The sequence below is a fragment of the Solanum verrucosum genome, unplaced genomic scaffold (assembly GCF_900185275.1).
Source record: "Solanum verrucosum unplaced genomic scaffold, falcon-dt-bn FXZP01000196.1, whole genome shotgun sequence".
Taxonomy (NCBI): Eukaryota; Viridiplantae; Streptophyta; class Magnoliopsida; order Solanales; family Solanaceae; genus Solanum; species Solanum verrucosum.
In genome coordinates, this window is record NW_026020420.1 from 3,371,241 (window position 1) to 3,383,775 (window position 12,535).

Here is a 12,535-nt window from a genome sequence, read left to right on the forward strand (position 1 = left end):
TAGAGTTCAAGTTATATATACTATCAGAATAAGAAAATTTTACTCCATCATATTGTCTTTATATGGTGTAGCAACTAACCTATCTCACACTCCCACATTTTAAGACGTTTACGTAGATATCTCTCAGTCCGTAGCAGAGTCAAAAATTTCATTGAAGGGGTGTTAAAATATTAAAAAAGGCATAATATATAAACGTGTATTTTAACTTTGTTTCATCTACACCTAGCCCTCCAACTTTAGATGTGCACAAGTAGACACTTAAATTTGTATAGAGTTGAACAAGTAGACACATACGTCCTACTTGTCGTCATACGTGGCAATTCACGTTCGACGCGGCATCCTACATGTATTATGCCATGTAGGACATGTTTGTCTACTTGAACGTGCACACCCCAAATTGAATGGCATAGATGTAAATTGAGGCCAAATTAAAAAACATATTTGTACTAACTAAAATTTTGACCTAGCTATCTAGTGTAATTTCCGACGAAAAGGTGGCTCCACACTCTTGGTTAACCTAATTGTCGATCTCAATTTGTTTGGGATTGAGGCGTAGCCGAATGTTGTTGTAGTATATAAGTACCTAATGTTAGTATGGTAGTAAGCACAAGTCCCTTTTTTCCCACTCATATTATAAGTTTCCAATGGCAAAGTTAACTGAAAATGGTGGCTACAAAGCTAATATGTTAGGCTTTAGCATCCATTTTCTCATGAGCAAATGGTTCATGGTTTTTGCTTCTCTTCTAATCATGTCAATGGCTGGTGCAACTTACTTATTCAGCCTTTATAGCAATGAAATCAAATCCTCATTAGGTTATGATCAAACAACCTTAAACTTACTAAGTTTCTTCAAAGACTTAGGTGGTAATGTTGGAATGATATCCGGTTTTATCAACGAAGTCACTCCACCATGGGTAGTTCTACTAATGGGAGCAATCATGAATTTTTTTGGTTACTTCATGGTATGGCTTGCGGTTATAGGACGTATAGCTAAACCTCCTGTTTGGCAAATGTGTTTTTACATATGTATTGGTGCAAGTTCTCAGACATTTGCTAATACTGGTGTGTTAGTCACTTGTGTCAAGAATTTCCCCGAAAGCAGGGGAATTGTACTTGGATTGTTGAAGGGATTTGTTGGTTTAAGTGGCGCGATTATCACACAATTGTATCATGCTTTCTATGGAAATGATGTGAAGTCTCTTGTTTTGTTAATTGGTTGGCTTCCTTGTGTTGTTTCATGTTTTTTTCTACGAACTGTTCGCGTTATGAAGGTGGATAAACAGGCTAACGAGCTTCGAATTTTCTACAAACTTCTGTTTATTTCACTTGGCCTAGCTGGTTTTATCATGGTTGTAATTGTTGTCCAAAATAAGGTAAGCTTCACTAGGCTTGAATATGCAGGAAGTGCTGTTGTAGTACTGATTTTGCTCTTTGCTCCGCTAATTCTCGTCTTTAAAGAAGAGTTTACCTTGTGGAAATGTAAGCAGCAAGTCTTACATGATACTCCACAAGTGAACGTTGTTACAGAAACTCCGTGTTCTGTTCAGCCAGAACCGGAAGAAATTAGTGACTTAAAGCCAAATATTTGGTTCAGTAATGTATTCAAGCCACCACCAAGGGGTGAGGACTACACAATACTGCAAGCGATTTTCAGCTTAGATTTCTTGATTCTGTTTACAACGACTACTTTTGGGGTAGGCGGTACACTGACAGCCATCGACAACTTAGGCCAAATAGGGAAGGCGTTAGGCTATCCTTCAACAAGCATTACAACATTTGTGTCCTTACTCAGCATATGGAACTACCTCGGACGTGTTGTCTCAGGGTTTGTATCCGAAATCTTTTTATCAAAATACAAGTTCCCTCGTCCGTTAATGCTCACATTAGTCCTCCTCCTGTCATGTACCGGTCACCTTCTCATCGCGTTTGGGGTCCCTAATTCCCTCTACATTGCTTCAATCATAATGGGGTTCTGTTTTGGAGCACAATGGCCGTTGATATTCGCCATTGTATCGGAGTTATTCGGGCTAAAATACTACTCAACTTTGTACAATTTGAGTAGTGGAGCTAGCCCTATTGGTGCATATATTCTTAATGTTAAAGTTGCAGGCCAATTGTATGATAAAATGGCACTGAGACAAATGAAAGCTAAAGGATTTACTAGAGGTGTTGGTGAAGATTTGACATGTATTGGTGTGGAGTGCTATAAAGTGGCTTTTTTGGTTATTACTGGTGCTACATTAATAAGTTGTGTTGTTTCACTAGTTCTAGCAATTAGAACAAGGGAATTTTACAAAGGTGATATATATAAGAAATTCAGAGTGCAAAGTGAAACAATGGTCTCAAAGGAATTAGTAACATCAGTACCAAAAAATATAGATGAGTAGTTCATATTTGTATTTCTTACCTAGTCAACCAATTAGTTTTTCCGCTTTCTATTGTGCGCTTTGCTTGGCTAATCATTTGAAAAAGATCAAAAAAGTTAAAGTGGCATGTCATTGGCTCTAGGTTTTTTTTTAAGTCATGATGTAATATTCAAAGTTCACTGATTCGATTAATCGAAGGGCGTACAAATTGATTGGGTCGCATTTTGTCAGGTTTTGTACTGTTATCGACATGGTGGATGGCCCATGTATGTCATTTTTGTAAGCAAATTATTGAAGAAAGATGAGATAAATTATGAATGACGAATTTAAAAAAGAATATTAGTAAAAGTCATTTTTGGATCTTGTACTTAGGGTTATGTTTCTTACTACGTAGTATCTTATCTTAATTGTTGCCCCAATCAATACAGAAAATTCAATTTTGCTACTTATAATAATGATTTCTATTATTTTGGTTGATGACAAAATTCACGTAGCTGGAAAATACAGGGAACTGTTTTTGAACGTAGACACGATTTACAGAAGCTACTAGAAGCTGCTAGAAGAGAAGAAAGAAGAAATCCATTTATGAGCTCAAAAGGCTAACTTGTACAATTACATGAACATGTATTTATAGTTGTTTATGTAACTAACTATTGAAAAGATTAGTTATAACAACTTTAAGAGAAAAGACTATACTACCCTTAATCATCCTAACCACCTCTTAACTACTTAACAACCAACTATTTTGATGAAGTCTCATTACTCCCCTTCAAGCTAGGAGGAGCAAAAATGTTTAACACTCCTAGCTTGGATAACAAATACTCATGTTGACTTCTGGACAGCCCCTTTGTCAAAATATCTGCTGGTTGTTCTTTTGTTGGGATATAATTCACTTTGATTGAACCTTGTTGTATCCTTTCCCTTATGAAGTGACAGTCAATCTCTATATGTTTTGTCCTCTCATGATAGACTGGATTTGCAGCTATTTGTATTGCTGCTTTACTGTCACTGTATACTTGTATTGGCAACTGCACTTCAATTCCTACTTCCTTTAACATCCCAAGTAACCATACTAATTCTGATACAGTTGATGCAAGACTTCTGTACTCAGCTTCAGCTGAACTTTTGGAAACTGTGGTTTGCTTCTTTGCTTTCCATGACACTAAAAAGTTGCCTATCTTGATCATGTAGCCTGTAACAGACCTCCTGGTAAGTGGACAAGAAGCCCAGTCTGCATCACAACATGCAGTAACCAATTCATTTGAAGAACTAGTTAATAGCAGACCCTGTCCAGGCTGTTTCTTGATATATCTCACCACCCTTAAAGCTGCATCCATATGTGACTTCTTTGGCTGCTGTAGGAACTGACTTAGAGTCTGAGTGCTAAACGATATATCTGGTCTTGTCATATTAAGATACAACAATTTCCCAATTAGCTTTTGATATGATGTTGGATCCACCAGCTGATCTTCAGAATTCTTCTTGTCCCTTATTTGCTCATCATACTGTTTTGATGTTAACTTGATATTAACATCAATAGGAGTTGCTGCAGGCTTTGCTGCTGACATTCCTACTTCAGCTATAAGCTCCAAGATATACTTTCTTTGATGCATAAGTATGCCTTGTTCTGTCCTAGCGAACTCAATACCCAGAAAATACTTTAGTTCACCTAGGTCCTTCATTTTGAAACACTTCTGTAAGGCTTGCTTTGTCTCTTCAATCAATTTCAGACTGCTTCCAGTAATCAACATATCATCTACATACACAAGTACAATGACCATACCAGCCTCTGAATCTCGAATGAACAAAGAATAGTCATACTGACTCTGTCTGAATTTGAGAGCAAGAAGAGCTTCAGTCAGCTTGTGATTCCATTGTCTTGGTGCTTGTTTGAGACCATATAAGGACTTAGTCAGTCTACAAACCTTCTCCCCTTGACTGACAAAACCTTGAGGGAGCTGCATATAAATTTCATCCTTTAAATCACCATGAAGAAAAGCATTAAAGACATCCATCTGATGAACATGCCATTTTCGAGATGCTGCAAGAGAGACTATAGATCTCACTGTGACCATCTTAACCACAGGGGAGAAAGTCTCCTTGTAATCTATTCCTTCTTGTTGACTGTAGCCTTTAGCCACCAACCTTGCCTTGAACCTCTCAATTTCACCAGTAGCTTTATACTTAATCTTATACACCTATCTGCAACCTATAGGTTTCTTTCCTTGGGGAAGATCAGTAACCACCCATGTATTGTTGCTTTCTAATGCCTGAATTTCCAACTGCATAGCATCTATCCACCTTTGATCTGTCACAGCTTCAGAATATGTACTAGGTTCCTTCAGTGAGGAAGAAGCAGCAATATAACACTGATAAGAGGAGGAGAGATGGTTATAGCTCACATAATTTCCCAGAGGATACTTCACTGCCTTTTGTGTAACAAAATCAGTCAGCCAAGCAGGAGACTGCTTAGCTCTAGTGGACCTTCTGATCTCAGGTGATACAACAACCAGCTGACCCTCTTGACTAGAATTCATAAGGGTGTCATTACCAGAAGAAGAACTACCTGATCTTGGTTCTGCTAAAGGATCACAAACTGCAGTCAAGTTATCAGCTGAATTCTCAGGCATATGCTGGATAGGTTCTGAATCTCCAAATTGTTCAAACTCCTGATTTGCAAGGTCAGGTTCAGGACCTTCATGCTCAGGACCTTCATGCTCAGGATTATAAGATACATAAGCTGGCTCAGACAACTCTTGAAAATTGACAGCTGAACTGTCTTAGAATATATCTGTGAATAGCTGGTATCTGCCAGAATGCTTATCAGATGCAAAGGGAAACATGTCCTCTCTAAATACACCTGAGGTGGATGCAGATTTAGAATACATAGCCACAGAGTCAGCACTAACTGTGTTCATTCCCATGCTATTGCTGTGAGACATCACTGCTTTTTGGCTTTCATCTCCTACTATCATAGCATAAGCATGATTAATAGTAGGTAGAGGATTTAGCATCAGAATCTGACTTCTGGCTTGTTGAAAGGACTCATTTAACCCCATCAAAAACTGATACAACTTCTGCCTATTCATGTGAGCCACAAATCCTTTCGATTTATCACAGTTGCAACAAGGTGCAGGCACTAAAAGTTCAGACTCATCCCACAAGGTTTTAAGTCTTGTATAATACTCAGAAACTGAATTAGTACCTTGTTGCATTGTTACAATGTCTTTGTGAAGACTATAGGTTCTAGAGCCATCTACTCTATCAAATCTCTCTTTCAAGTCATTCCAGACTTGCAAAGCACTCGAAGCAAAAGCAACACCACTAAGAAGACTCTTAGAGACTGAGTTCATTAACCAAGACAACACAATTGCATTTACCCTCTCCCATTGCCCCCACAGTTCTTCACCATAAACTTCATTTCTACAGGATCCATCCACTAATCCTATTTTATTTCTTCCCAATAGAGCTAGTGTAATAGATCGATTCCACAATGTATAATTCTCAATGCCAAGTAATTGAAAAGAGATAAGGCTAACACCACTCACATCAGTAGGACTAAGAAACAGAGGATGATTGTAATCAATACCTTGAGATGATGAGACTGTATTAGAGGGCAAAACGAAAGAACCAGAACCAGCAATTTCTCCATTGTTGATACCTTGATTTAGTTCTTCAGCTACTCGATCTGGAGACATAGTAATCAAAAATTGTTGCGGAATAAGAATCAAACTCAGTTAATAACAGACTTGAACTCCAATCTGCAGATCAACCGAGAATCTGATAAATCTGTGAATTGATAAAGCAATTCTCTGATTCGAATCTGTGAATCGACAAAGCAACTCTCTGATTCTTCAACCTAAACGCCTATCACAGCTCGTCATTGTGTATAGCTCTGATACCATGAACGTAGACACGATTTACAGAAGCTACTAGAAGCTGCTAGAAGAGAAGAAAGAAGAAATCCATTTATGAGCTCAAAAGGCTAACTTGTACAATTACATGAACATGTATTTATAGTTGTTTATGTAACTAACTATTGAAAAGATTAGTTATAACAACTTTAAGAGAAAAGACTATACTACCCTTAATCATCCTAACCACCTCTTAACTACTTAACAACCAACTATTTTGATGAAGTCTCATTAGTTTTCCTTTTGCAGCTGCGATTGCAGCATGATTCTGACAGATTATGGTTTACACATAGGCCTTGTTTCGGCTGTATGTTTTTCGTGGGTTCGATTAATTCAAATTTGTATATTGTTGTGCTCGTTAAATAGGGTAGCGTTGTTTATTAAGATTTCTTCCATTCTCAGATAAGGATGAATCCAAAATTTAAAAAGTGGTAAAAGACTGAAACCTATAGGTTCTTATCATGGGTCGATATCACTTACTCCCTCCGTTACAATTTGTTTGCCTTACTTTCAAAAACGAATGTTTTTTGTTTCAACAACTCTTTAGTTCTAACTTTCTACATGACACGTTTAAGACAACAAGATTCATAAATCTTCATACTTTCTTAAATTTCGCATCAAGTCAAAACCAGACAATCAAATTGAGACGAAGGGAGAGTCAAGCAAATTTGGCATAACGCCAGACTTACTGGGAGCTAGGTCCAGTGGTACTGGCAGTACTGCTGCCTGGTTTTGTGGCACCTAGTTCTACTCACTGAAGTTTTCTGAAGTTAGCAAATCTTAGTAGTTGAATTTCTATAAACTTTGTTTCTACACAACAACAACAATTACATATCAGTGAAATCCCGCAAGTGAGGTCTGAGGAGGGTAGAATGTACTTCGACCTTACCACTGCCTCGTGGAGGTAGAGAGGTTGTTTCTGAATCAAGTTTGTTTCTACACAACTTCAGTTAAAACAAATCTTCCATTACATAGATAAAATTCAACTTGTAAATCTTGTATACACTTTCAACTCCTTGTGCATACTGATATCAGCCATAAGCACAAAATGTCAAAACTATAATCACATATCAGAATGAATAACACACTATAATGGAGCATCACCATTTGTTCTGGACTAAGACTCAGCAGCATCGACGGCTTTCGTTTGTTCTCTGAACTTCTTGTAAATATCCCCTTTGTAAAACTTGAATGTTCTGATTACTAAAACCAATGAAACAATGAACCCTACAAAAGTAGATGCTGCAATTATCAAGAAAGCCAACTTATAACACTCAACTCCAGTGCAAGTCAAGTCTTCACCGCACTTCCTAATGATCCCATGAGCTGCCATTTGCTTCATTGCTTCTCTGTCATACAAATTACCAGCTACTTTAACGTTGAATATGTAAGCTCCGATAGGGCTAGCAGCACCCCCAAAGTTGAGCAATGTGGAGTAATGCTTAAGCCCAAAGATTTCAGATATGATCGCGAATATCAAAGGCCATAAAGCACCAAAACACAACCCAATCAGCACAGACGCGACATACAGAGTGTTAGGCACGCCAAGCGCAATCAAAACATGAACCAGGCAGGAAAAAAACAGCACTATTGTCAACATCAAGGGACGCGGAAACTTATACTTCTCCAAGAAGATCTCAGACGCGAATCCAGAACCTACACGCCCAAGATAACCCCATATACTCACAAGTGACACAAATGTAGTAATACTTGTTTTAGGATAACCTAAAGCTTTACCAATCTGGCCTAAATTATCCATAGCTGTCAAAAGCCCCCCTGCTCCAAAAATCGTAGCAATAAACAGAATCAACATATCAACACTAAGAACCGCTTGCAGTATAGTATAGTCTTCACCCCTCTCTGGTGGCTTAAACACATCTTGAAAGAACGAAACATGTTCTTTCTGATCGTTAATCGGAACAACAGATGCTGAACACTGAAGTGGTCTCTCAATTTCATCAACCTTAATCTCTACAGTATGACTCAAACTTCGCTTCTTAACGTCCCATAAGTTCAACTCCTCTCTAACAACAAGAACTATAGGAGCACATAACAAAACAAGAATAGTACCAGCAGTTAACCAATAACCAATAGCGCCAAACTCAACTCTGTTTTCCACTACAATTATAGCCATAAGAAAACCAGCTAAACCAAATGACATAAACAAAAGCTGATAAAAAATCCTAATCTCATTTTCTTGCTTGTTAACCTTCATAGTCCGAATAACTCTCAGTAAAACACAAGAAACAACAGTAGGAAGCCAAGCAATAAGCAAGATTAAAGATTTGCCATCATTCCCATAAAAGGCATGATACAATTGTGTAAGTATAGCACCACTTAAACCAACAAAACCCTTTAAAAGCCCAATCACAATACCCCTACTTTCTGGGAAATTCTTAACACAAGTCACAATAACACCAGTGTTAACAAATGTTTGTGAATTTGCCCCAATGAAAATACAAAAACACATCTCCCAAACTTTGGGGTTACTAAATTTCTTAGTAACAGCAAGCCAAATAGAAAAATACCCAAAAAAATTCATAAATGCACCAAGAAGAATAACAACCCATGGTGGAGTAACTTCATTGATTAAACCAGAAATAATCCCAACATTTGCACCTAAATCTTTGAAAAAACCAAGTAAGTTTAAGGTTGTTTGATCATAACCTAGTGAAATTTTTACTTCTTCTGAGTAGAGACCAAATATATATGTGCCACCAGCAACAGACAAGATTAAAATTGAAGCAAAAAACATAAACCATCTGCCAACAAGCATGTGTAGACCAAAATTTTCCATGGCTTTTGATGAATTTCTTGTTTTTTTTATTATTATTATGAAGATGTTGGTTGAGGGTATAGAACAATATAATATAATATAATAAAATCTTGAATCTAGACTAAAATAAGTATAGATACCTTTAGGCTAATTAAATGTAGTATAAGATGTTTTGGATTGGAAATTTTAAGTAATTAAATGATAATCTTTCTTTATTTTCTCCAAGCCTAAATGATACTAGGTTACGATACCCCATTTAAGAAAATTATTTAAGGATGGATTAAAAAGTTATTAAATATAAAAATAATATTTTTTAAAAATAGGCATAATACATATATATGCTCAACTTGGTCTCATCTAGTATTATGCATAAGTAGACATTTAACCTATCACAAAATTGAACAGAATAAATTTCATGCAATTTGAAATGTAGAACACATATATCTCATGCATTTTATTAAGTAAGATGTGTGCGTCTATTTATTTAATTTTTTAATAGTTTAAGTGTATATATGTACTTACTCTAAAGTTAAATTAAAATGTTATGTTCATATATTATGAAAAAGAAAAAAAAAAAGTTGAACAAGAAAAGATTAGTCATTTTCAAGTAGAAAAACTATTCAATTTTGAGTGTGTTAATTTGACTTGAGTGGATGGTGGACTTTTTAGTCTTTTGGATAGAATTCACGTGCGATGATTTATTTGACAAAGATAAATTATTAGCTTGCAAATATATAATAAATAATAACATTTTAAAATTATATTATTATTAAATTATATATATATATATAAAAGTGTCGTCTTTATAAGACTGACTGAAAGAAAAGTGACGCGTAAATTAGAAGGAAGAAAAAAATGATTTTTATCTAAAAGAGAACAAGTACTACATAAGTTTGGACCGAAAAAATAATAATTTCTACAAATATGTTTAAGCCATGATAAAGAAAATTATTAGCAGAACTATATATAAATACTTTTATAACACAAATGAACCTGGATATCAATTTTTTTATAAGAAGAAAGTGGTTATTATCAATAAATACAACTTTAATCTTGACTTGTTTAGTTAGGAGACAACTTAATTAACTATACATGATTGTAATAATAGTGGTTTATCCTTATGTTTGGGTTTTATTAGTAGCTGAATCTTAACTTAAAACTCATGAATGATTATTATTATTATTGACAAAAATGACCACTTTGAGGAGGGGAGCAATTGATTCTCCAATTGTCACATATAACAACACATTAATTAAAGGGGAAAAGGACAAATATAGATATCCGAACTATCGTAAATGATATGCAGATACCCTTCATCATACTTTTGGTGCCCCTGTTGTTAAAAAACTAGAGCATATATATCCTCTATAGACTAAATAGGAACATGTGGCGCAATCTTATCTGTCGATTTGATATATAGTAAATATCGGATCGATGAATAAGATTATGACACGTGTATGTCCATTAGTATAAATGATATATATGCTCTAATTTTTTAACGACAGGGGCACCAAAAGTATGACGAAGAGTATCTGCATATCATTTATGATAATTCGAATATCTATATTTGTCCTTTTTCCCTTAATTAAATATATTCCTAAGTGATAAGTGTAATCCATTATGTCTCGGTCAACAAAGACAAAACAATCCCATGAAGTAACAAAGGCCTTGAATGTAGTGCCAACTGTTATGAATCACCACAAGACACATAACAAAGACGGTGCAATCGTTAAATAACAGTTTGAGTATATCTCACGTGAATTGTTACGTAAAGAATTGGCGTGTTTATATGTTCAATTTTACATAAATTTAAAGTGTTTATCATATACACTCAAAAATGAAGAACAAATATATCTAGTAACATCAAATTAAATGATACGTACCAAAAGTCTATAATGACACACATGTCATTGAAGAAGCACAAAACTGTATACATAGGTCGGTTGATCTAGAGGCGACTCAAACACATTAACAACGTAAAGTAAATGTCATATAGAATGTTGAACTTAGACAAACAATATGTATAGGTGATTACTGTTAGAGAACTTAGACAAATATATGTACATATTCAAGTTTTTTTTTTTCTCACCTTTTTTCACGCATTTAATTCATTTTTCAACTAGAAAAACTTTCAATTTAAGTATGTGTAACTTTTTTCTTTTTCTCTATTTGAGTGGATGTAATAAGCCTTTGGAACTTTAATTCAGATGAGATTGACGTTCCATTATTTTATTAAGATATTATTTTAAAATACAATTTTTATTGAACAGAGGATATAATCTTTTATAGATGACTTAAATACGTGACATGTGTTATAAATAGAAGAGTACTCAACATTGGAAGTCGTAAAAAAGATGACTTTATTGAGTTGCTAATGAAAGTGATTGTTTTAGGCCAGTCAATTAAAGTTAAAATTATCATAATTTATTCCAAGTATTATATAGTCAAATGAAAGAACAAAAGAAACACACGGAAGTAAGTTGCTATCTTTTTTGCAGGGCGGCTCAACATAATTTGTGGCCTAAAGCGAAATTTTTATTAGAGGCCTAAAATCTATATAAATTTTATCTATATCTATTTATTTTTCTAAATTTCTAGATGTAAATTACTACTTAATATCTTTTATATAAATGATTTTTCAAACACTTTTTTTTAATTATTAGTTTTAAGTAAGATTTTATCAATTCAACATTGAAAAATATTCTTTTATTGAGACAATTATTATATGAATTATTAACACAATTTTATAAGTAATAAGTTGATAAACTTTAAAGATAAAAGTTAGAATCATAGAATTTGATTCAAAAAGTTGATAACTTGGTATACTACTTTAATATGAAAATTAAGAAATAAATTTTTAAAAAAAGAATTTGTAATGCACTTTGTTCAACACTTTTCGACTATTGATTCATATTTATGAGAGTGTATTACTCTAACTATCAAAGATTTGAAGAAATAGAGTGCAAAAAGAGTTACAAAGGATAAATAATGTGAGTGTTAACGAAAAAAATGTAAGAATCCAAAACAATGTTTCCTTAATTTCTTCTATTTGAATGGGGTTAAGATACATAATTTTTTATTTATAAAAATTTGAGGCCCCCAAAAGGCCAATGCCTAAAATTTTATAGGCAAGAGCCAGCCCTGCTTCTTTGTCAATAATTATGATGTTCAAATCAACGATAAATTACTATATTATCATAATTAAATTTAATCTTTGACGTTGAGATTGACAAACTTACTTTTATTTGTATTAATAATCAAAACTCGCGTGGACGTGATTCTTTAATAAGTAAAAAATCTTTTTGAAGAAAATAAAATTCAAAATTCAAAATTCAATATTTGTAATAAGTCGTCAAGATTTAGTGGTCATTTTTGTTGATAGTCATGATTTGTGACAAGGTAATTTTATGAATTTTATAGCGATATGATAGAATTGTGAATATTTGGTAGTCAAAAATTTGGTATATTAGATTGGGAAA

General features: G+C 34.4%; 3 protein-coding genes across 3 annotated transcripts; 1 reads left to right on the plus strand and 2 right to left on the minus strand.

Annotated features, from left to right (window-relative positions):
- Nucleotides 1–614: 614 nt before the first annotated feature.
- On the plus strand, nt 615–2,539 carry LOC125840991 (uncharacterized). Its single transcript, XM_049519985.1, has one exon. The coding sequence runs from the start codon at nt 645–647 to the stop codon at nt 2,385–2,387; it is 1,743 nt and encodes a 580-aa protein (XP_049375942.1). The 5' UTR covers nt 615–644; the 3' UTR covers nt 2,388–2,539.
- Nucleotides 2,540–4,564: 2,025 nt separating this feature from the next.
- On the minus strand, nt 4,565–6,064 carry LOC125806940 (uncharacterized). Its single transcript, XM_049486692.1, has 2 exons — nt 5,253–6,064; nt 4,565–5,141 (listed from the first exon to the last, which is right to left on the minus strand). Exons 1-2 carry the CDS (start codon nt 6,062–6,064, stop codon nt 4,565–4,567), a joined length of 1,389 nt encoding a protein of 462 aa, XP_049342649.1.
- Nucleotides 6,065–7,234: 1,170 nt separating this feature from the next.
- Nucleotides 7,235–9,099, minus strand: LOC125840992 (protein NUCLEAR FUSION DEFECTIVE 4-like). The gene has a single exon (XM_049519986.1). The coding sequence runs from the start codon at nt 9,075–9,077 to the stop codon at nt 7,398–7,400; it is 1,680 nt and encodes a 559-aa protein (XP_049375943.1). The 5' UTR covers nt 9,078–9,099; the 3' UTR covers nt 7,235–7,397.
- Nucleotides 9,100–12,535: the final 3,436 nt, after the last annotated feature.